Source organism: Crassostrea angulata, chromosome 10, assembly GCF_025612915.1.
Source record: "Crassostrea angulata isolate pt1a10 chromosome 10, ASM2561291v2, whole genome shotgun sequence".
NCBI classification, from domain to species: Eukaryota; Metazoa; Mollusca; class Bivalvia; order Ostreida; family Ostreidae; genus Magallana; species Magallana angulata.
Window position 1 is genome coordinate 50846826 of NC_069120.1, and position 26292 is coordinate 50873117.

The 26292-nt window shown below is 34.4% G+C and overlaps 4 protein-coding genes across 10 annotated transcripts in view; 3 read left to right on the forward strand and 1 right to left on the reverse strand.

Moving 5' to 3' along the window:
- Positions 1–268: 268 nt before the first annotated feature.
- LOC128166201 (uncharacterized) lies at positions 269–5574 on the reverse strand. The gene is made up of 4 exons (XM_052831205.1): positions 5528–5574; positions 4451–4490; positions 1654–1945; positions 269–1566 (listed from the first exon to the last, which is right to left on the reverse strand). Exons 1-4 carry the CDS (start codon positions 5554–5556, stop codon positions 695–697), a joined length of 1233 nt encoding a protein of 410 aa, XP_052687165.1. The 5' UTR covers positions 5557–5574; the 3' UTR covers positions 269–694.
- A 610-nt stretch (positions 5575–6184) lies between these two features.
- Positions 6185–8264, forward strand: LOC128166829 (uncharacterized). Its single transcript, XM_052832235.1, has 3 exons — positions 6185–6324; positions 6675–6833; positions 7232–8264. Exons 1-3 carry the CDS (start codon positions 6316–6318, stop codon positions 7382–7384), a joined length of 321 nt encoding a protein of 106 aa, XP_052688195.1. The 5' UTR covers positions 6185–6315; the 3' UTR covers positions 7385–8264.
- Positions 8265–8719: 455 nt separating this feature from the next.
- Positions 8720–9725, forward strand: LOC128166796 (sperm-specific protein PHI-2B/PHI-3-like). Its single transcript, XM_052832179.1, has 2 exons — positions 8720–9315; positions 9453–9725. The coding sequence occupies exons 1-2, from the start codon at positions 8779–8781 to the stop codon at positions 9498–9500; spliced, it is 585 nt and encodes a 194-aa protein (XP_052688139.1). The 5' UTR covers positions 8720–8778; the 3' UTR covers positions 9501–9725.
- A 10822-nt stretch (positions 9726–20547) lies between these two features.
- Positions 20548–26292, forward strand: part of LOC128164522 (uncharacterized) — a 63122-nt gene continuing 57377 nt past the window's right edge. For 5 of the 7 annotated variants that reach the window (XR_008240955.1, XR_008240951.1, XR_008240952.1 and 2 more), the window contains exons 1-2: positions 20548–21072; positions 26013–26079. Coding sequence is in view for 1 of the 7 variants with exons in the window: in XM_052828427.1 (XP_052684387.1) it covers positions 20977–21072; positions 26013–26079 (163 nt within the window). In the remaining 6 variants the exon portion in view is untranslated. The remainder of the gene's footprint in view (positions 21073–26012; positions 26080–26292) is intronic. The other 2 variants (XR_008240954.1, XM_052828427.1) reach the window with 2 other exon arrangements.

Consider the following 26292-nt stretch of genomic DNA (forward strand, 5'->3'; position numbering starts at 1 on the left):
CCGGATATCTCCTCTGACCTTTTTCATGATTGGAGATTTTGTTTTACGGATCAATTGTACACACACTAGTACATCAGAGATGTGGCTATTGCTTAGATTTTGATAATTTAAGCAAAAAAAAAACCATCTGTTGAACTATTGACATATACTGTTATATGTCTATGGTATTCCAAACATTTACATGTATTGAAAACTTTCCTTGATACATTTGAAACTTAGACACGTGGGACTTTCCTTCTAGATTTTCAATGAGCGTAAATGTAAATATTAAACAGTTTTATTTCAGTTCACATTACATGTAACAATTCCAAATGGATTGAATTTATGTATAAATAATTTTAGAAAGGTGTTTCTAAATTACATCGTCATAATGGAGAAACGGCTTTGAAATATTGTTAAACAAACCTGAAACTTGGAATGATACTGGAATTATAGGAACCTTGAATTAGTCCAGCTTCAGCAGAAAAAAAGATTTCATATAACAAAACATCTAATTTACAAATATGTAGGATTACATAATTTTTATTGCCAGTGTTTTGGGGTTTTTTATTTAGCAAAACACGATGAGTTTAAACAGGTGTTTTGAACATAAAATCTATCATGTCGTGTCATTATCAGCACTTGTCACATTACTGTTTGCAAGAAATGATGCCTGCAATGTTTGTTTTGTCCATTGAAGACTGGTATATATTTCTTACGTTTCTGGGATGGCTCTTTCCTTCATGTCCTTTTTTCTGATTGCCTGTCGATTAAATTTGTCTCTGAATCCTGTTTCTTTGAATTTACACACTGGCTCCATCGATGGCACTACAGAGTTTGTGTTCTCCTCCGATGTCACTTCCATATCCATGTCATTATCTATTACACCCTTATCCAGGTCGGAGAGATCCTGAGCCTCGCTGTGTTCTACAGGGGACTGTGGAATCGGGTCCTGCCTTTTGGATTCTTCCATCTTGCGTTTAATTGACAACCTCTTGCAAAAACACGAAAATTTCTTCAATTCACTGAATTTGTCGAGTTCCTCGCGCAAACCTTTGAATTTTGGTAGTAGTGAATCTGCCAACACATTGATGGCTTCTTCATTCTTGATGTGGGGCCTTAGTTGTTCCCATCCCTTTTTGGGGTCACCACATTGGTTTATGTCCCGCATGACCTTGGTAGGAATGACCTTCTGGGTGTAACATTTGTCGATGACCTCACGAGGTGGTACGTTTTCAATGATTTTACAGACGATGCACTTCAAGCGTCCATGTTTCTTTTCTTTATACATAATGCTGAGCGATCGTTTCAATGTTGTGTTGATGTGCCTATAGTCTGGTTCCAACGCTTCCATAAAGCTAACAAAAGAACCGTGTCCGCGCTGTTCCAACATCAGCAGAAGGCTTCTTGCCTTTTCCCTTCTCCCTCCTCCTCGCCTTATATCCTCAGCATCACTAGCTGTAATGGCCTCCTCAGATATCAGCCGGTCCAAGATATCTGTGTCACTCAGGTCAATGTCTTTCAAAATGGTTTCATGTTCTTGAATTAGAACGTCTTTGTAAAGGCTGGCACATGCATCTGGAAGATCTACAACGACAATTTCGAAAGTGGTATATATATTTTTTATAGAGAAAATGATATGAAAGATCAGAAAGTCGTGAAGCGCTGATTTACCGTTAACATCCAGTTTCATACGGAACGACCCATCACTGCTACTTGTATCAACATCGTCGCTCAGATCCACAGCAGGGAGGCGTTTGATCTTTGGTCTGGTTCGCCCTGGTAGCATGTTGACTGGACCCCTGCCCCGCAGCAGTGCCCTGTCGACACCTGGTGTCAGAGTTTGGTTATCCTCTCCATACAGCTTCATCTCGATTCGAGACACCCGCTCTGTGAGATCATCTAGTTTGTCGTTTGTGGCTTTTATCTCAGTTAAGAATGTGTTTTGGAAATTGGTTAGCATAGACTACAATGTTTAAAAATACACAATTAAATGCTGTTTCCCAAAATACCTTATGTATTTTGCTTAACATGGGTGACTAACTCTTTTATTATTAAATAAATTTGTTTCGGTTTTTTATTAACGTCCGTTTTCTATATCCAACGTACATTCCTTTATAAGGTTATATTTACAAATCTTTATGTAACCTTAACACACTTTTCATGAAATGGAAAAACTTCAGATACTCTGGTATCACATGTACACGTGAATTTACAAGGTGGGCGTTTTAGGTACCTGATGTTTGGGTTTATCCATTCATATATTAGATGTTTTCGTGCCTTTATATGTAACCTTGTTCCTCCGTGATATCACATTTCTCAACTAATACACTAGAAATGTCTAGCTGTATACGATCACTACACTAAACTAAAGACTCGTGGTCCACATCACTAACCTATACACAATGGACAACTGTAAATCAAATTGCTAACTAACTGTGCAGTGATATCAAATACAACACAATTAAAAATAGTATATAAGCATTATACTTTTATCAATATTTAACACTCTTAACAAAATATCTCCATTAATGTACAAGTAATTTGTAAAGTCCTTTATACAAATCTTTTTTACCCCCCCCCCCCCAAAAAAAAAAATTGATTGTGTTCTCTCCTTCGTATTGTATCCCATTTTGTCCCGCTTTTTTCAGTATTTTTTATCGATGGACTATTGCTTGCCACCATGAGTCAACTGAGGGTTTTTTCTATGCAGAAGCAAATTGAAATCAAGAAACAGTAGTAGTCTGTTTCTGAATATCTTTTGGAAAAAAAGAGCGAATCTTTAAAGGGACTTGGGCACGATTTCAGCTCAAAATCTTCAAATTTTGTTTTTCCATTATGTTTTTCCATTATGTGTAGAATGGATAATATCGGTATTGTTAATGATTCCTCTAAATTTGAAAATCAAATATCGAGTAACAAGAAGGATTAAGAGTATGAAGTTCTTTGTTTCGTAAACAAAGATCATGTCTTGTTATTGTTTGCATATGTGTTGTATTGGTATAAGTTTCAATTAAATGGTACTGTCTATTTTTTTTTATAATATCATTTATGCACACAGAATCAGTTTATCTTGTTTGCAACGAGTCATTTTGTCAAAGAAATGGTAAATTCCTTACTTTACGTTTTTTGTAAACAAATATAATACTCGAGTTTTATTAACATGACAATGATTTCTTACTTCTGTATCTCGCTCGTAACTTCACGTCTAACATTCAAATTTTTGTCAATCATTCAAAATGCACATGTAAACCATTTTATCCATTGGTTTACATGCATTAAAAAATAAAATGTTGATCTTAAATTGTGTCTAAGTCCCTTTAATGAGTACAAAATATTTTTAGAAAAGGACCACTCTTGATAAATAAAAACAGAGAGATCCTTTCTGCTTTTGGTGATAATTAAGCAACGATAGTTTGATCGATTCATTGTTTGAAGGTGGGCTTCATATATGATATTAATGCTAGAAGAAATAAAAACAAAAAATCCTATTTTTGCTTTTTGTAATGGTTAACTTCAGGTGCTTTCATGGTTTTAACTTCAACTGCTTTGACATTCTTCTGTCGTTGCATTTCTTCTTATGTGAGTCTTAATCCTTACAAGATGTGCATGGTGGACATTTTTACTCATTTTTTGCCATCTTTGTGTAGGTGTAGAAAATTATAGAAATTTATAGATATTGCAGTGCTTTTGTCCATTTTGAATTGTATTTATTTCATTGTTGATAACTATGAATTATCTTGAAATATTAACTAAGAATGGTCAAGTCATATAACATCGCTAAGCAAGTTGTTTCAAATTGTGAGATGACATAAATTAGTTGTAGATTGATATCCTCGCAACCAAGTATCTCGGGTAGACAATGTTTACATTATTTGAGAATTAATCACTTGAGAAATATTTTTAAAAAAAATCAGTAGTTTAATCCAAACAAAAAATTAATTTAAAAACATGGTATAACCTAGTATGTAACTGAATACGCAATGATTCATTTATGTGCATATCATAATGTGGTAAGTTACATGTAGGTTATTCTCACAAAAAGGATTTAAATGACCCGACCTAAATATGAAATTAATGTTCCACACCCCTGGTCATAGGACAACAAAACAAAGTTAAGGTTTTGCACGGAGAGAACATAAGCATGGTGTCTGCTGTCCATATAATTGTTTAAGATGAATAGAATAATTGTTGAACTAATCAGACTAAGGTCCGAATTTAATGGGCTATCGTACAGTAGATTTTAAAAAATGTAATTTGTCTTGTTTAAACTATAAATTTAAATTATCAACTTAAGGTTGATACGCTCGGTTCTGAATGAAAACTTTGAGACCGTGTAAATCTGGTAACGTCTTTGAGGTCAAAGGGATAGTGTAAATATAGTACGAAAGATTATAAGGAGATCTAAAAACAAACAGAATTAGTGCCGACGCCCTTGCAGTGTTATGGATGACACCAATAAATCACTTACCTTAAGGTCACCTAGTAAGTCCCCGAACTCTTCAGCATACCTATGGACCAAAATAATAACGTCGGGAAAATTAGTACGTAACATTGTCCGCGACGTTCTGATGCTTCATATAAGTTTTTCTTTCCTTTTATTCAGTTACTTTTTAATAAAATATTATTTATTAAAATATTGTACATTCAATACTTCATATTTCTTAGTTATTAACATTTAAACAGGAAAAACACCCAAAGCAAACATTGAAAATGAAGATAATAAGATATTATATATACATTACAATGATTTCTGATACATTTGTAAAAGTGCACATTTTCATTTCTGTTGTAACATGTCTTGATAAATAAAGTAAAGTAATAAATAAATAAAGTGTTTTCTCTATTTTAAGACGCCTTGCATGTGGTATTTTATTGCTATCCAATGCTATTTTGTCAAATAATATTATGTCAAATGCTAATCTAATCTTACTTTTTTAATTAATGTTGAATGTTTACATAAACATCGAATTACTGAGCTTGTTTGGTGATGCATCAATGACAAAGTCATACATGTACACTGCATATGATTGCATCTAATGAGAAAAATCCTGAAGATATGTTTGATATAAATCCCTCTATAAAATGACAAAAGAAAACAAACTGTGGACCAAACTTACACTGTCCTTTTCATTACCTCAATACATAACGTAAGCATTTGTGTTCTACCACTTTGAGAGATGGCGCAAATAACGAAAAAATGATGTACGTGTCGGCAAACTATTAAATGGGCTAAGATTGTCATGCAGGTGCAAAGCCTACAGAAATAAAGCTCAAATTAAATCTTTTTTGTAAAGACAAAAAGCAACCTGTGAACTTTCCACCTTAGTTGCTCTTCAATGTGATCTACTGATAGACACATCGGACTTACATATCACTGCAAAGTCTATGGTGCACTTCGTGGGAAAATTACGTTAGTACTTAGTTTTAAAAGTACTCTATGCACGGGTAGAAAACATAGATCTGTTCCAATCTGAATGTATTTACAAAGCCTACCAAAATCTAGATCAGTATACTTCCAATTATAGTTAAGTTTTTAAGTACCTACCCTGAATCTGCTTTCTGTAAGGTAGCCATCTTAAGATTTGTGTTTACACAAATACATGTACATTCTAATATGTCAACGCATGCTCGCCTACGTATTTTAAAGGAATTTAAACATGGGCATATTTTATTCTTTTAGAAACAAGACTAGATAACTATTGGACCGCGACTCTATTTAATTGGAGCGGTCTGACTGGATTCAATTTTTATTCTTTCCAGTAAAACATACGAGTTAAAAATGAATAATTCTATGGTGGCATATTTTTGCCCCCTACATACATGATAAATTATGTCAACACATGCAATAAAATTGTAAACATGCAAGATAATTATGTCTACATGCAAGATAATTATGTTAACATGCAAATTACACAACTTTTTGGAGAATCTTATTTTCATTTGGGTAAAATGACTCACTAATGCCAGACTCTGACATCATAGAGGCAAGTTACATCTTGCATCTAGTGTATAATAATTATTAATATGCATTGCAGCAGATTTCTATTGATGAGGGGGACAAATTTCGCTGGTGTAAAAAGGTGAAAGTATATAACTTTCTAAGATAATTGGTTTGTATAAAAAAAACAATAATTATTTGTTACTGTTAAAGCCAAAAAAACCGCACCAAGCAGCTTAAATATTCTAAACTGAAGCTCTTAAAATAAACAAGCGAGGTTCGTGCATCAACTGTTTTACGTTTCAAGAGACTCTTGTTTCGCTTCAGTATTTATATTATGGGAAATCACGCTATTTTCGATTCAGCTGTCCCGTGATCTTTAGTAAGCACTAGTTATGGATGAGGTAAGTATTTTACAATTTTTGACCACATTACTGCAGTTTTTTTCTCTGAAAAACATGTTGTCGTTACGTATATATACCTAACCAATGGATAACGATTCATTTGTGCAACTTTTACAAATAGTGTAAATGCTGCATGGGCTAAAACAGTCTGCATATGTTTGTATCTTAATGATCAAAAAACAAAAACAAGAGTAGTTCCTGTTATAATTGTGCGTAGCTGTGTTAATGCTGTAATTTTACAAGTGTCCTCGATTGAAATAAAAGCGAGCTGCAAATAAAAGCACTGTCACATTGTGTCCAAAACGCATTTAAAACTGATAATAATTCTATAAGTTAACACAACATTTCAGGACACTGACGAGGTACAGACTGGGGCCCATAACCTTCAACAGATCCAGCGACAGATCCACGAGCTGGTGGATGTACTGGACAGTAACGTCCAGTTGTTGATGAATCGCCACGGCAATGTAGAGGAACTGGAGAAACTGTCAGAGCAGCTGAAGGAGAAGGTCTCTCTCTCTCTCTCTCTCTCTCTCTCTCTCTCTCTCTCTCTCTCTCTCTCTCTCTCTCTCTCTCTCTCTCAGATATACCAAAGAACTGCGAACGATAGCATTGTCTAGCCGTCTATAACTAAAAGTCATTTTTGATAATTGTCTAATCAAATTTTTTTCAAAACAATGGAAAAATTTATGAATATTTTCATTAAATATAAATGATTTGGTCAAACAAAGAGATAGCTTTATATTTTGGGTTAAAATATCTCATTTCATAATAGAAACTAACGGAAAACGGATTTTATTTTTAATCATCATTTTACCGAAATTCTTTGCATATTAATAGCACAGATAAACGACACGATGAGGAGCGACATAGACGCCTTCACCATTTTGTATGGTTCCATTTTCAGGCCGGTGAATTTCAAGTTATCACAAGGAGAATGAAATACAAGCAAGTGGTCCGGAACAATAGGTGGGCCCTGAGTATTGGGCTGGTGGTGCTGGTGGTGGTGCTCATATTGGCCGGTGTCATCATCTCGGTGGTGTATAACGATCGTAATTAAGGTCGTGCCCAATTTTAAAGTACATGTTTATTGATCTCCTTTAGAAGAAGAGTTCTGTAAAAAAGTTACAGGAAATACTCAAATACTCAGAGGATTTAAAAGCTTAAATATATATTTCTTTACTTAATGATAGTTTATAGCCAAACAAATCACATCGAAGAGTTAAGGTAGATCTGCTGAGTAATTTGTTGGCCCCCCAGCCTCCTGAAGGAACCCAATCTGAAGCCAGTGTCCGCACGGTCAGTTACCGTGTACCATCTACAATGTACATGCAATTATATACTATATTTGAAAGAGTTATTATCTCTTTTGGTTAACCTGAACCAATAATCTGTTATCCCTTCTTCATGAATGTACATGTACCAATTATTGTCATCTATTATTTATATTGTAATTTGTACATAATGTATATAAGTATTTTCACTACATTGTAAATTCAGTTGTGAGAATAAAGTTCAAGTGTCATTGCATACTGTGTATGTGTAAGAGAGAATTTATGTTTGTGTTTTGTTGTATATTTAACCATTTAACTGTACATTTATGTAGATGAGATGATCATGTCTACAATTTGTAACTTAAAAGGATTACAGAGGTGCAACTGATTATACATGTATTTATAAATGAACATATTCTTATTTAATTCCATTATCATTTTTCGATTTTTGTTAATACTATATTGGGCATTAATGTTTAGAGGATGCATTGTATTTTTTTTAATGTAAATACCTCCAGTTTATGTCATGATTTGAATCTCACCAAAAGTATATTAACGTTGTTCGTATCAATGAAATACAGATATTACTCTATTTAAATGAACATGCACCTGTGTAGCTTACTTATTTTAATTTATGCATGTAATAAAATAAATTCTTATATCATTTTCTTGCTTTGTTTTGTTTCACCGAGTGATCAAATAAAGATAACGCGATAATTTGGTTGATATAAATTGAAGGTATTCGTTTTAACATATTGAGAGAGAGAGAGAGAGAGAGAGCAATTCGAACTCCCTCTAAATTCTCAGTAGGCTCCTAGTGTGTAGTAACTACCGTCGCGTTTTAAAACTTTAGCTATGTAATAAAAGTGGGCACATTCAGTGATTATAGTCCAGTGGGTAGAAGAGAGATGGAAACAGCACATAGTCATTTGTATATAAATAGATATTTGACAATGGGACGATGTCAATTATAGGCCTGGGTGAATCAACCATGTACAGTATATCTGCTGTACAGTAATGTAAAAATGACGGGGTTTTGTGTTGGTCGTCTTAAAGGTGGATTGAATATTGTATTCGCTGGTGTAATTTCAATCCAATGTTTTCGCAGACGTCCGCGCTTGTCATATATAAACAAGAACACGCGATATTTTTATTATTCGAACTGCGTTACAAGAAGAAAATGGCGTCACCAACTAAATCTCCATCCAAAAAACCCGCCGTCAAGAAAGCACCCAGACTTCACCCCTCCTTCCTGGATATGGCCGTGGAAGCCATCACTGCCAGCACAGACTCTAAGGGCGCATCCGTACCCTCCATACGAAACTACATCACAGAGAAATACAAAACTGTGGACCCCACGACAGTTAAATTTCGATTGAAGCAGGCGCTGACTTCGGCGCTCGAGAAAAACGTGATCGTTAAGTCCAAGCAGTCGGACGACAGACCCCTAATGTCCAGTCGGTATAGGATCAACAAAGCGAAGCAGGCAGCAGAGAAGAAAAAGAAAGCTAAGGCCGAGGAGAAGGAGGGGACAATGGAGAAACCGGTAAAGGAAAAGAAAAAGAAGGAACCCGCGGCAAAGAAATCTCCCGCCGCAAAGAAATCGCCCGCGCCCAAGGCCAAGAAACCGGCCAAAGAGAAAGTCAAGAAATCGCCAGCCAAAAAGAAAGCTACATTGACGAAGAAAAAGACCCCAGTCAAAGTGGCAAAGCCAAAGGTACGTAAACGTTTTGAACGCACTTTTCTTTCAATGCAATATTTTAAAAGTAGTTGATGTACTAATGTTTTAAAGGAAGGTAGGGTAGTTAATTTTGATGAAAATATGAACTAAAAACAGTTTTATTTCTTTTTCAGACGCCGAAAAGACCTCAGAGTGCAAAGAAAATCAAAACATCAAAGTGAACAGCGATCACATAAATGTACATACCTGAGTGCGCGTAACGTGTGGTTCTATAAACATGCATGTGTGTAACTGGACGGTGAAGGTGCTCTAATTTATTAATAGTGCGGAAGATTGACTGCGATATGGTTTTATTTTATTTGTTTTTAATCTACTGATTGCAAATGGCTGCATTATAAACTTAGTATTTGAATATTTTTAAATAAACCTGTAATTTTTATACAAAATGGAATATCTTGTGTATCTATATGACTACAAATAAGAAGTCGATGAATTTGATATCACTGTCCACTTGCCAGCTTGCATTGAGTCATTTCAAACAACGAGAATATTTCCTACTGTATTAAAGATTGATTTAGATGCATAGTACTAAAAATCTAAATGAGTTGTTTCCCTTGGACCAAAAAGTTGTTACGTTTACCAGATGCCATTGTTAAAATCCTTGTGCAGTGTGACTCCCCATCCCCCCGATATGTTTCAGTTAGGCTCAAACTTTACATACATAAGAATGAAGACGAAACTGTTTATATAGCGCTATTCTAAAGATCTTTATTTCAAAATGGTTCATGGGTACGATGACCTTGAGTCAGTCTTTTAGATGAAGTGACAGGTGGCCTTTCCCACTTCTCACAGCAAACATTTTTTTATTTGCTTAAAAGTAAATTAAGATGGAGTTGTCCCCACCTTTTTGGAGCATGCTAAAATTGAATTGAAAGGAGGGAATAGGATTTGGGGAAGTTTTTATTAAAATTCTTTGGATGAGTATGCCCCCCCCCCCCCAATTTAAAAAAAAAACCGCTGCCTGGTTAAAGTTTTTGGAGCAGGCCCTGTATCTAAGTTATTGTCCTACCTTCACCAAACTTGCATGGATTGTGCATCTGGACCTACGTATTGACTTGAAAGAATTGGATGCTGAATCTGAGCTATAGATTTTGGATGATGGAGGTTTAAGTTTTAGGAGCAGGTGCCCTTATATGGACATAGGTAAGTAATTTCTGCTGGTTCTAACTTCACCAAACCTGCATAGATGGTGCACCTTATGATACTTATGCACTTGACATGTTTAGATGCCAAATCTGAGCAATAGGTTTTGGATGTTTGGGGTGGTTAAGGTTTTTGGAGCTGGTTAAAGTTTTTGAAGCAGGAGCCCTCTGATGATTATATCTTAGTTATTGCTAGTCCTAACTTCACCAAACTTGCATGGATGGTGCGTCTTGTGATACTGATGAACATGACATGCTTGGATGCTGAATCTGAGCCCTAGGTTTCAGATTTTGGATGAGGTTAAGGTGTTTGGAGCAGGTGCCCTTGATTCATGTTTGTTCAAATCATGGTCTCGGGGGTAGAGTGGGTCCACATTGGGGATGAATTTTTACATACATGTAGGAATATATGGAGAAAATCTTTAAAAATGTTCTCAAAAATTATTTGGCCAGAAAAAGTCAAATTAATGTGGAAGCATGAGTCAAATTAATGTGGAAGCATCATCAGGTAGTGTGGATTCCAATTTGTTCAAATCATGACCCCCGGGGGTAGGAGGGAGGGGGGGGGTGCAAGTTTTAACATATAGAGAAAAACTTTTGGACCAGGAAAGCTTGAACTTGTGTGGAGGCATTTTAATAAAGATCGTTGACTAGGATTTTTCATATACGGTGTATAGTATAATATAGTATAGTTCATTAACTCAAAAACCACATGGTTTATAGGCATTGTATAAATGCATGTAAATGCATAATCAATGTGAACACATTTTTTTGCAGTACAGACACATATGCCATTATGAGTTAATACCACAAATGCATGTACAGTGTAATAATTACATTAAAAAAAATAGACAAGAAAAATGTACATATATATATGTATTTTTTAAAACTTAAATTATCACATTATGACGATAATACGCATATTAATTAATGCAAATTATTTCTATACTCTGGCTTTCTTTAGAAAAATACATTGTTTGTTTAATTGTTTCTTATTTCTCGAACTCGGCAACTGAACAAGCTTAAAAAGCTGACATGAATTCATAAATACGCATTATTTCCCTTTTATCTCCGACTACCGCCATATTAGTTGTCGATTTCTATTGTTCTGCTCATCGCTACACACCCCCTTATATAAGGCCGAGAGCACTATTCATGCTTCACCGCATTCAGGTATTTCATTCACCCGGACGAAAAGACGTGTAGAAACACGTTTGAAACAAAAATAATATGACAACCACTTCACTGGCAAGGCATATCCAATGAATGACGAAACTGAAATTCAGCCACAAATACTTCAAAAATCATCGATAAATGTAGACCGTTTTCCTGTGTATAATATAACATCGCACATGCGCAAACTACACACTGGCAGATCGAGCAATGTCAATGATCGCATGGATTTTTATAAACGGAGCGTTTTTGTTGGAACGGATGGAAACGATGTTACGTTGTTACTTTCTTGGATTGACAATCATTTAACTACTGTGTTGGATGAACTGCCGCCGGGGTTTTAAAAATGATGCAGACGTTATGCATTCTGTATGAACGACACACGTGTTCGATGTGCATGCGAAGTAAAGCAGCGCTATCTGTGCAAAATATTACGGATACCATGGAAATTCTTTCAAAGAATAAATATATTTTGTATTTTATTGATTTTTGTTTCCTTCATTATTTATCACAAACATTTTACTATATTCTGTAGTTCATACATTCAGAAGTCCGTGCAACCTGAATGCCTCGATCAGAAAGCAACCGACCGTAACTTTCTCAACCGGTATATATACCCCAGTGACATTAGAGGAGCGATCAAAACTAATATGGCGACCAAATGCTTTTATGAATTCATGTCAGCTTTAATGCAAGAAGGCTTTGACCAGTAATAATTTTTGATATTAATACACCGTGAATGACTGTACTTTGGACATTCTAGAATGAAGTGACATTCATCTTCAATCCTATTAAGAGTACAAAATCTACAAATGCGACGCGAGCGTACAGTTTGATTATACCGACCTTGTTCTATTGCTAGTCTATGTGCAGACAATCTATATTTTGTCAAATAGTGAACAATATTTTCTGATATACATTTTTTAATATAATACTGGAGACCAATTGGATCGTACAAATATTTGTATACGTAACATTTAGAGGAACGTCTCTTTCCTGGATAAAGACATCACAAAGTCTGAAAACGGTAATCTGATACAGGTGATCTCATAAAGGTGATGCCTCATCTCATGAGCTCTGTAATCTTTGATTACCTGTGTTTACCGGTGTATTAAAGTATATTTGGTAGATACATGTAGTTTTTCCCGTACTATAAGGGTACAAGTGTATTCCACGGCGACAACTACACATATTAAAATAATTTATGGAGAGAAAAAACAAAATCATTTAAAACTCGTTGTAAAGAATTGGACGATTTTGTTATCAAATGTTACCAATTCAGACCAACAAAAGTTATGATGAAACTAACATAAATTTGAGATAAATTACCCATATTCATGTTCCATTGAAAACATATACAAAAATAGACAACAGGAAAATCTACACATGTTACTGATAAAATTTTCACACCACTATTGTGCGCCCAGATTCCTGCCTAATCCACGACTTATGTGCCCACTTTTAGCATGTTGTACATTCTTGATATTCAGGGTCAATGACTGGCTGAAGGTATTCTCTGTTGTTGTTTTTTTCTTTTTCTTTTTTCCCTTTTTCTTTTCTATTTTTATGGGGGGGGGGGGGGGGGGTAAGTTAGGTAACTCTACTTTTCCAATCGTGAAATCAATCACTGAGTTGTGTTTCTTGGTTTCCAATTTTATAGTCCAAACTTTTTTTTAAGACGAAGAGACCTATGAAGATTTTTAAAACATTTGGATTTTTCTATGTTGAATATAAGTTAATGGTGAAAACAAATATCATATTAAAATTCAGGCATCAGAGGCACGTATCAGTGTGTGTGTGTGTGTGTGTTTGTGGGGGGTGGGGGGGGGCCTTTCTCTCTCAGCAAACATTTGAATTATGGAGCAGCCCCCCCCCCCCCCCCCCCCCGACTAATTTGGGAGCATGTAAGAAATTGAAGTGAAACTAAGAAAATGAACGCTGACATATTTTTTTTAGAATGAGCCTACCCCCTCTCCCCCCCCCCCCTCCAACTTTTAGTTCTAAATGATGCTACATTCCTGAAATTTCAAGGCTTATCTGAATGGATAATTTGCTGTCCACCCAGCCTTCTTAGGTTGATATAATTCGGATGTAAATCATTTTTACACATGAATATATACTTTCATTTGATGACGATTGAAAAATTGATGAGGGAGAGTGTCCATCTTTATGGGGAGATTGTGGTGGATATTGACATTTTCATGATTTGTTATAAATCTAAAATGCAAAAAACACGAACGCCTTTTACCCGAGAGCTATGCTACTGCGCGAAACAGATTGTTAAAATTAATGGAATCCGGGGCGTTCACAAGATCAGTTTTCATTATTATTCTTTTTTGGTCTTTTTCTTGTGCTAGATTAATTTTGACATAATAAATCGTCATATTTCATGACAACAAGTTTTACGAATGACTGGTGACTTAGTTTTATGATAATTTTTCTTCAATTCAAAAACAAAGCGCTAACTGGCACACCGGTAGTTTTTCATTTGAAAATTTTCTTCACTCAAAAGAAATTCATCAACTCTTAATCACGTTTTATGAAATTTATAATCCTTGGTCACTACAAGGCCCACCCTATCGCAGAGAGAACTATTTACATGTCGAATACGGATTTCCTTTTTTTTTTATCAGAAAGAGTACACATAGTAAAACACCATTCTATATTTTTGCGGTTAAATAAAGAATACTTTGTCCAAATATATGGATTATGTAAAGGTGACATTTCACCTTTTTTTTGCGTAAATGATAAATCACTCCATTGAGCATGGTATTACATATAAGGATGCTATGATAGGGTTTGATACGATAAACTGCTTCCTGTAGGGTAAATACATGTTATTCGTCAAAACGTTGACAAAATTCAGATCGATGACAAATGGACTGCATGATTGAAAATTTAAATTTATGATTGATTGATTCGTTGGAAGTGTTTTGTATAGATGATTGATTGAGAATGCGTATATCTACATACATGTATTTATCGGGGCATCAATAATTTATGTAACGACAGGGCTGTAGGTGTATTTTGACTATTTTTGCCACCTGAATTCCAATGTAAGCAGTGATTAATTTTGTGTGTTTGGTTTTGTTAAACAATCAAAGCCTTGGCATGGAACAACTCTGAGCTTATATTATTTTTCATGCTAGAGAACAGTGTTAATAAAAGCAAGATATGTATTTCAAAGTTGTGTTCAATATTTTTTGTTTCTCTTAGACAAAAAAGTACCCCAACAACAGAATTTGTGACCTGAATTAGGTGACAAAAAAATTGGTTAATGTTATTTGTCAAATACAATTTTCAGTGAGGGTACGTTAGGGAAGCCAATTATACAATTTATGATCATCGTGTCTTTATATGTATAACAATATGGAATTACAATACTTATAACACACACATTAGTGCCAATATGTAGATTAACAATATCCGTGCATTACTGTCGTACGACTCCCCTCTTAAAGTAAGAAATGTTGCATTTATAAATACATGTATGTCATTTTTGTGAATATGGTTGTTGCATTTGTCGTGTTAATTGCATGTTGATTTCGTTTTAATTAGATGATGTTATGTAACATAAACAAGAAGAAACACCTTTGTGGTCGAAAACTGTGCAGTCTAATTAAGTTTCCGACAAATAATAATTTGATTGCTCATGATTCGGGCACTACGAATAAAGGTGCAAGTAGCGCAGAGAGAGAGAGAGAGAGAGAGAGAGAGAAGAGAGAGAGAGAGAGAGAGAGAGAGAGAGAGAGAGAGAGAGAGAGAGAGAGAGAGAGAGAGAGAATAAAGAGAGGGGGGGTAGGTACAGGATTAGGAAAGAAGATGTTCAATATGTATTGCATAAATGTACTAGCTAACTACCGCCAAAGCACCTATGCATGCAGTGCAGGCATCCAATAAATTAGAGATAAATAAATAAACAAATATAAAATTCCTGATATTTTGTAGTCTTCACAATGACGACTTTTAACGACAGTTATTAATTGCTTGTCAAAGAGAGCGTGACTTCATCAATCAAGCAGTTTCTTAATATAATAATAAATAATTGGCAGTTAACAACGTAGGAATTCCTTATGAAACTCTCCGAACTGTTAAGAATTTTCTAGTTCAATATTTTATTTTCAATGTTTAATTCTACTTAATTTTTTTTTTTTTGGGGGGGGGGGGGGGGGAGGAGTGTAATCTTTATTTACTGTCGTTGTTTATGAAAAAAAAATGTCAGCTAACTTCAAGTGAATAAAGAATTGATCATTTTTCAGTCGTATGGTAATGACAATAGCGAAAATTTTTAGCGGCTTTTTTTCAATTTAGGTGGGTTTTAAAAAGAATAATTCAACATTTTATATCGACACACCGCTTTGAAATTTTTTTAACGAAATACTTGTGGTCTTAGATACATCAAATCAGAGTTGTGTGAATACAACCATATTAATTGTCAACCTCTGTTTAATAAAACGCAGTATAGAGCTAAGAATGGCCAGGGAAAATTTATTCCGCTCACGTCGCAATACACCTGTATATATAGATATATAGTAGGTATTCCCTCTTAAAAGCGTCTCTCGATCTGAACAAGTCTATGCAGAAGAATACATTATTATTCTAAAATCTTCTAGTTCTGATTAAGAAATTCCCCCGAAATAAAGGAAAAATGAAAATGCGATGTGTACTGTTAATAAACATGTAAAATTAAGTTTAACAATAATTATAACCTATAATGCGCATATTATCTTTAGTTTCCTTATAAGACGCTTATACCACTTTTCTTTTGACGACACACATATCCGTCCTGAAGGAAAGAAATGAAGAAAGAAAGAAGGAATGGAAGAAAAAATAAACAACACTCCTCGTTAGTCTACATTTCTAGTTAATAAAGAGCTATAAATAAACCCTTCCCTCAATATACCACAATATACCAGTCTTAAGACCCGCTTGTTTTAATAATTGGATTCAATGTATTTGAACTCACTGATTGTATTGCAAGTGTAAGTTTTATCAAGCATGTATCAGAAATGAGGGTACTTCCTTTTTCACAGCTATTGTCAGATGTGCACAATCCAATTCAAGTTATATGTCTTCCATTAAAAGTATAAACATAGGTTTATGCACTTCAACAAACGATTATGAATTGTCAAACAAATGTATGAATATAGATGTTGCAAAAAGATGGGTTATTGATGACAAAGTTACTTACCACAATGTTGTAGATAGTAAAATATCTCTTATCAATAGTCTGGAGGATAGTCTTATATGTTGCACAACTGAACATGTATCTTTAGATTATATTAATAGTATTGTAGAAGAAACTGGTAATATACTTGTACAAAGTGCAAAAGAAGTTTTTGGTACACAAAAACCATATTCATGCGTTAAAAAACCCAAGGCTTTTAAGAAACCATGGTTTACAAGAGAATGCAAATCTGCAAGACAAAATTTTAGAAAAGCAAAAAGATTATATAAAAAATATGGTGGGGAAATATTTAGAAATAATTTGTATGAAAAAGAAAGATTATACAAGAAGAAACTAAAACATGCAGTCGGTCACCATAGAGCAATTATGAAAGATAGATTAAAGTATTTGCGAACAACAGACCCGAAGGAATATTGGAAAATTCTCAATACCAATTGTGGTAATAAGTCAACATGTAATGCTGACTTGAAGGATCTTTTTGATTTTTATAACAAATGCTGTAATACTGAAAATGATGGACCTTGTGAACATATATTATCTGAAGATGAATTGAAATTGTTATCTGATGGGGAATTTAACAATTTTATTAATCAGCCAATTACAAGTAATGAAATTATAAAATGTATTAAATCACTGAAAAATAATAAGTCATGTGGAATTGACAGGATTTTTAATGAATATATTAAAAATACATGTGACATTATGTTAAATCTTTATGTGAAGTTATTTAACAAGATTTTTGAAACTGGAATTATACCTTCACAGTGGATACATGGAAATATTATCCCAATTTATAAAAATAAAGGTAACAATACTGATCCATCAAACTATAGACCAATCACACTTATAAGCTGTCTTGGGAAATTATTTACTTCTATCATCAATGAAAGATTGACTGAGTATGCAAATAGAGTAGAACTTATTTTAGAAAATCAAGCTGGGTTTCGTAAAGATTACTCGACTATTGATCACATTTTTTCATTATATTCTCTGATAGAATTATCAAAGACATTTAAAATAAAATTATTTTGTGCTTTTATAGATTTTGAAAAGGCTTTTGATTCTGTTTGGCGAGTTGGTCTATGGAACAAAATTTTGTTGAACAATATTGATGGCAAGTGTTTTAATGTTATTACAAATATGTATAAGGGAATTAAATCTTGTGTAACTGTCAAGGGTTTAACCTCTGATATGTTTCCATGTACAGTGGGTGTTAGACAAGGTGAAAATTTGTCACCTTTTTTATTTGCACTCTATCTTAACGATTTAGAAGAATTTTTATCAACATATGATGTAGAGGGTTTGACATCACTATCACACCAATTAGAAAACAAATGTAATTTATATCTTAGACTTTTTGTATTATTATATGCAGATGATACAATATTATTATCTGAATCTCCTGATGATCTTCAACATCAACTTGATGTTTTTCAAAGATATTGTAAAAACTGGCATCTCAAAGTTAATAGTGATAAAACAAAAATTGTCATTTTTAATAAAGGTAGATCACGTGTAGATTATTCATTTAAGTATGGAGACATTAGTTTAGAAATTGTAGATAATTTTAAATACCTTGGAGTACATTTTTGTAAAAATGGATCATTTAATCTCAATGTGAAAGAACTTTGTGAAAAAGCTACTAGAGCTATGTATAGTGTAATAGCCAAATGTAGAAAACACAATATGTCAATCGATTGTAAATTAGATATGTTTGACAAAATTGTGAAACCTATTTTACTATATGGATGTGAAGTTTGGGGATTTGGTAATATAGCACTTGTTGAAAAGTTACATCTGAAATTTTGTAAACATATCTTAAATCTAAAGTCTTCAACACCAAATTATATGGTTTATGGGGAACTTGGACGATACCCACTAATAATTAATGTTAAAGTCCGCATGATAGCATTTTGGAGTAAACTTGTCTTTTCACAAAATAATAAAGTTGCGTCAAAACTACAATATGCAATGGGTAAAATGAACAGACCCTGGTTTAAATTTATTGTTAAAATATTGAATGATTGTGGTCTATCTATTATTTTGTATCAACAAAATGTAAATATCCAGTGGCTTAAGAAAACAGTTTTTCATAAACTTCTAGACCAATTCAAGCAGTCATGGAATAGTGAAATGTATAATTCATCAAAAGGTATTAACTATAGAATTTTTAAAACTACATTATCTTTGGAAAAATACTTATTAGATCTGCCATACAAATATCAGAAATCTTTTTGTATGTTCAGAACAAGTAATGCTAAATTGCCTATAGAACAAGGTAGATGGTATGATATACCTCGTGAAAACCGTATATGTACCATATGTAACTGTATTGAGATAGGAGATGAATTTCATTATTTATTTCATTGTACAGATGTAACAATTAAAGATAAGAGATTTTTATACATACCTTCATACTTCTACACACAACCAAATGTTTACAAATTTCAACAACTCTTTAATACTAGTAATAAAAAATTGTTGATTAATCTGTGTAAATTCATTAAAGTTATAATTGAGAGAGTTAGCTCTCCAGGTTAATTGTTTATCATACTTTTTTCCCTTTTTCATTTTTTTTCTCACTTTTGTATTGTCACTCCAATGCATGCAATGTATATACTATATGTATTATTGTTCAAAATTTTTTTGTGATTTTTCTCAACACTGTAATTTATGCAGTTCAGAGAATAAAGAAATTGTCATTGTTTGGATGGGAACAGTCAATGATTTTTGTTATGTTCCAAATTTATACCCGATTTCATGGACATTAAATATGAAATTAAAAAAAAAAAATATGATACTAGTAAAGAGAGCATCACTCGTTCTCCCTATCGATCGTCAATAGCCGATCAGGCTATCATCTTTACCTCGGGGTCAATAGGTGTTTTATCATCGAAAAATAAATACTCTGTGTAACCCGCAACGCCCTTCCATCATAAATTGATATCATAAACAAAGCTCAACGATCTAGGCTTTAGAGAGGAGAAAATATGCATATAAATCCTTGTTTGAAAAGTCTGCGTGGCCCCCTCGATCGATTCAGTGTGAATCAATTATTGAATTATATAACGGCGTCGAAATGAGGGAGGGTGCCCCTGGAATTCCATGGATTGGGCAGTACCTAGTGCCCGTATGGTCAACAATCATTGACATTTCTGTAGAAGAGACCCTAGAGAACCGAATGACAGGTGTCCGAACCCATAAATGATGCAAATTACCCCGAAATAAGCAACCACACCCATCGCATAGAACAGCTGATATTGTTTGGTTTTAGGTCAACCATAGTCTGTTTCAGGGATTCCCCGCTTTCGAGTGCTTTATTCTCGCTCTTTGTTCTAGGCGCTAAATCTCAGTTTTTGTCAACAGAACTTGATAAATACAACCCTGCGCTAGAATTCTGACTGAATATTCTGTATATTTCGCATTTTATTCCACCAAAACGCTCATCATGGGTGGGTATGAATGAACATTTATGTGACTTCCCATTGGGCGCTGTTATAGTCTTAACGCAATATAAGCAGTTATACTACAAATGAGGTCATCTAAGGATAACTGGTGAATTATGAGTGAGAGAAAAAAGTCCAGATAAAGGTTGATCTCGTTTTTACCATGTTTTAAGCCCTATGTTTTGTGAGATTTGTCACGCCCCCTGGTTTCTGTGAGCGTTGATATAGGTTCACTGAGCTGAATCGATTAGTTGATATGCGGATGTATATTACTAATGTGTATTCCCCCGTCGGCGGCCCCTTGATCTCGTATTACGATAGAGCGACACGGTATTATTATCATACCACGCCGGTATTATGACAAAGTTAGGTTGAAATTATTATATATCGATGATTGTGAAAATGGATTACATGAATTCTGTGATTCTGACCATTCCCTCGTGATTGGGGTAAAACAGTGAATGGAATTTACTGTCTGTCGCGGTGCTACGCTGTATACTGTGTGTCGTGGCCTATACTTAGATGCTGGGAAGAAGTCTCCCGTCATGTTTTTGTGTGCTGTGGATTAAATGAGTGAACTGACTGCACATACTACACATCTACTTATTGGTTCTGTGTGGCAGTCTTGTCCCCCCTCCTTCCCGATGCCCTCCCCGGTACAGGAGTGTCGACTTTACCCCCGTTCTAAATGCTCCGGTCGCATCGGCTGATGTCCACACCAAATCCAATTCTTACCTACATTGTTCTCTGGTCCGTGGTCAGCGCTGTCTGTGTCCTCTCCCAGGTGAGTTAATTAAGTCATCAGGGACACATTTCATTACTGATGACCTACTTATTGATGTATATTACGCGCACACGTCCACTTATTACTAATTTTTTTTGTATCCTAACAAAGTGGGAAGTGCAAGGGATTTGAAAAGTTAGAATCCTTTAGATGGCTCTGAAATCTTGAATTTTTGATTAGGGACAGTCAGTAATTTATGGAAATACTATTCCTACAGCTTTTAATGATATAAAGAAAAGCCTAATTTAAATGTACGTAATATATGTTTATTAATCACGGAACAAGCGTTTTATTTTCAACAAATGAAGTTTATTTCTTTCTTCACCCTGCGTGTGAAAAACTATTGTTCTACTGGCTGATTTTGAAGTACTTGATTTTAAAAATCACATGAGCACAAGAAAATCATTAATTAAAATAAAGTTGAAATTTATTATCTAGATTAGGTATACGTACATCTGAGTTCCCCTTAACCCCCATGTTTTTATTCTTTCTGCGCCATTGCAAAAAATCAGAATTCTGGCCATATATTATGAAATAAAATTTCTGAGTCATTGGCGTTAACGTCAATATTTGATCACAGTTTAATTAATCAATAATTTATCATCTAGTTCATTGAATGTCAAAAAGACAATAAAGAACTATATCATAATTAGAACGGGTCGTGACTTTATTTTGTTTCTCATTAATTTTGATTTTCCAGTTTTACCCTAGATACATCATTAGTTTTTAATAGCGTGACACATTCAATGTAAAGAATTCAAAGTGTTCTATCAGTCTCTCGCTTATAAGACCAGTCAATCGTTCTTTTAATAAAGAGAAAATAAAAACTAAAAAAAATTCCCGTTTTATCTTCATGCAGATGTTAATAATTACAAAAGCAGATGACATCTTACTTTTTACAAGTCATGAATTTCACCTAATATAAAAATATGTATTACCCTATTAGAATACATTAACAGGGCGGTATTTAATTTTCAATTCATATTTCACACAATTATGAAACCCATTCAATATTGACGTCCATTCAAAGCTGCGGATTACAATTTTTTTATTTTATCATTATGCATAATAAGTGTTTAGAAAAGCGCAAACATGTGCGTGTTAATTTAGAACGATTTATCCCACTGAACCAGTAAGCTGGGAGTCTTACATGCGTGTAATGTCATCTGGTTGTTGAGTATTGACAAGATGCACAGTGGGTGGACGTGTTAATACCCCTAGAAGTTGAAAGCGGAAATTCTCGGAATCGGGGTTCCTCTTCTACTGCAGGCTCCATATGCTTTGTATTAGTCCGCCAGAACACTGGTTCTTTGTCTTTCTGAGATTAAAATAAAACCGCCAAATTTTCCATGCAATTCAGCGTGTCATAAATCGTCGTATTTTTTATTCTTTGCGACGTATTACCACCCCCATCTGGAAGGTTATAATTCTGACGATCAATTTTTTTGGAAAGAGATTTATTTATAATCGTGCGTGCACGTTAATTCAAAACATTGCTAATGGTCATATTGTCAACAAAGTAACATACTCCTTAAACTGGAGGAATGCACGTGATTTACGTCATGGAAACTGAAAACATTTGCCATTGCGTCAGCTGTATGAGCACAGTGCACGGCTTGAACCACCAAACATGTAAGGGAGATAAGTCCCATTGTTGCATGCTGCACAAGTCTGTTATCAGCAACCGGCAGAGAACAATCCAGATAAATATGCTTATGCAAACAGTTGCACTTGAAAACTGAAAGGCTCAGAGAGAGAGAGAGAGAGAGAGAGAGAGAGAGAGAGAGAGAGAGAGAGAGAGAGAGAGAGAGAGAGAGAATTTTTTCTTATAAATTACGCTTTTAATATTAGAAACATTTTATTCATAATAAACTTTATCAAATAATAATATTATTTAGGTATTTCCATATGCACTCGTAGTATTTTAATTACTCTCCTTAGTGAATAAAACAAAAAGAAAGCCCAAAAATATACGGGTGATCAAACTGACGTGGATCACGTGACACTTTACAGATGCATTCTGTTTCAGCGCTGCACCTTGCACTCAGAGAAATGTCGATGGTTGTTCACGTTAATTTGCTTGTAAGCTTAAGTGTCTAGCATTTTTGTCTACATGTACAATCTACTCGCGAATTTCATTCCATGTGGTTCATTTAGTCAAAATTGACGAAATACAAATGAAATGCGCTCCCTCTCGTCAGTCGCGCGATATGGCGATACATATGAACAGAATCGGATAAGCAAAATTAAAATGGTTTGCCTCGGAATTTAGCGTCAAGGCTGTGTGAAGTACATCACACGTGTTAAATAAATGTACACCATGCATGTAGGTATTGCATCAGTCGATAACCAGTGATAACTCGGCCATTTATACAGGAATATTGTGCAGTCGACATCATCTCGAATGATAAGCCAAAATATAAAAAAAAAAAAGAAGTAAAAATTTAAGGAAATGAAAAAAAGGTAAAAGAAAATCAGCAAAATACGTGGGAAGACAAACATCGTCTTTGATGCAATATTCACATATAAGATATTTGTGAAGTTTCCTTTTTGAATTGTCTCACAAGAAAATGACTGAATCTGTATCCATGTCAAAATAGATCTCGTCGGATCTCTGGTACGCTGTAGTCCATGGTTAGTGTAAACCATAGTTTATTATGAATACAACGTACAACATATATGTATACAATGATACATAATTAGGCAAGGATTCGGAAACAAGTAAACACTTATATTAATCCGTTTCCTTAAATATAATTTACAAATTATAAATCATTGAAGTGCCCAGGTTGGAATGTCTTTGTACATGGTTGAAATGATTATATAACGCAGGACGGCCAATATCGCACTTTTCCCCGTTTTTCAACTTATTTCATTCAATTTTTAAATCAATTATATTTCTTTCCCGGTAAACATAGGTAATTTTTTGAAAGCTAGATTGGAATTGATTTTAAGGAAAAATTGGCTAGCGGTGTACTTTTAGTTACCTAATGATAAAAACTATAGCTATATTTAGCCCTGTGAAAGGATATGAAGGACAAAATCAGAAAACAAGGAAAATGGTTGGTTTTATGTGAACGGTAGGAAACGGAAAGTAACATGCAACCTGCAATAGCAAATGTACTGTTGTCTACTGCTCATTTTTTTTTTAATCTATGTGTATACAATTCGAAACTGAATACTGAGTCATACACACATTTAATTGTCTGCATTTAATCTTTTATGATTAATGATTTTTAATGCATATTTCTGATAATAGAAAACATAAAGAAATCAAACGGTTTTATTGAATTCTATTCAATATTTTATTTTCAATGCCGTGTATTTTAGTACTGAGGGTTTGTAACAAAATATGTACGTCTGCATCCCAACAGGGGCGCGGGAATTCCTACTGAGGGCGGGAATCGTTCGCGGTCATGTAGATGTTATTACCTAGAAATTGCACACATTTAGTCTCTTCCTGTTTTATTACAACTTTCGCGTCATGAAAAGATGCGTTTACGAATATCACAAATAACAAACGTCTAACAACTTTGAAGCAACTCCTTGATTTCCCATTCATCAGCAAGGGCGATGAATTTCACTTTCTTTTGTAAGCACTTATTCAGAGGTGCCAATTTTCCCGCAAAACGAAAGATGCTCTTCTGATATCTTTTTGCCTCTCTGCAATAAATTCCAGACGATGTAGAAATCTTTGTAACTAATGGGTGGACCCTTTTTTCGTCGACTTCGTGCGATAGAATATGAATATATACATTACTACAAATCTTGTTCATCTGTCAGATACATCGCCCCACCCAAAAATGGCGGTGCCTTGTTCTTCATCTATCGCCAATAGCGTCTGATCTGATCTAAATTAGCACTCTACATGCTCGTCCCACAGAGAATGAAAATAATTCAGTGGTTTTAAAAGGAAATCAAATTATTAAGCATCGAATTTTATAATTTGTAATAACATATTCCACTTAGCATCTTTATGTAACGCTCAGAGTCTTATAGTGACTGTATTGAGGTTTTTATTTTATACATGCAAGTGTACATGTAATATAAAGTAGGCTAGTAATTGACCTATTGTTAACAAGTGTCCCAGATTGGTATACTAGGGCGTTAGATTGGTTTGTAGAACACTGGGCCAACTCGGCTGTATTATACACTCATATGTTCGGAAACACCTCGGGTTTATCTTTCCTGAGTAGTAGGGCGTGTCGCATCCCGTTTAGTACGAGTCGCTTCCTTTACATTCATCAGTTGGAACATTCAAAATCACGACAGAATGAGATTGCTATCTATGTGCTGCAGTGCAGTGTCAAATGTTAACAAGACTTTACACTAATTGGAACATAATGCAATGACATGTTTTAATTTGCATTTGTTCAGTTTTAGATTATGATGAGGACTTGGTTTTTTTTTTCTCATGAACTTCGAGACAGTGTTATCTTTTCATTGCGCACTGTACTGTATGCTATATTTTAATTTCTAATCTCAGATTGGATGTTAAATATATAAGTTTTGAACTGATCAATTGTCTTTTTCTTTCAATTAATTAACGAGTGATCATTTAGCATTGTCGAGTGCCCGAGACATCCGAGTAGTTCCGAGTGATCATTTAGAGCATCCTTTCCAATTTTGTCCGATTATGTAACTTTGGTCTAGGCCCAACTGTTGCGTTTGTGGATTCTGGATGCGGTGCGAGAACAGCACATACCATATGAAAAATTTTCCAAATGTATTTTATATGTACTATTGACACACAGCTATATGTACAATTTTGTATTATTGTAATATGACCAGATAAAGTATAATAGAATATACAAGATTATTTATCAGCCTGCGTATTTAACGGGAAGACTTAAATTTAGTCGGACTAACCGTAACTGCAGTGGAGTGCGTAAAAATTAACTTTATATGAAAATGCATATGTAATATTTCTATACTTTCAGGTTTTAAGCAAAGATTTTGGTATCCAGTTATATGAGAAAAATTTGACATGGTTAGCGTGTCCTGAAGGTAATCTCTCTCTCTCTCTCTCTCTCTCTCTCTCTCTCTCTCTCTCTCTCTCTCTCTCTCCCAACTGAATTATACTGAAATAAGGATGTGCCACTGGTATTTCTGTCCTAATTCTGTAAGTTTATTAATTCAGATACATATTGTGTTATTGTTCCTAGAAAAATGTCGGTAAATGTTTGGTAATGAACCACTTACTCTGGGCAACATGCCTCA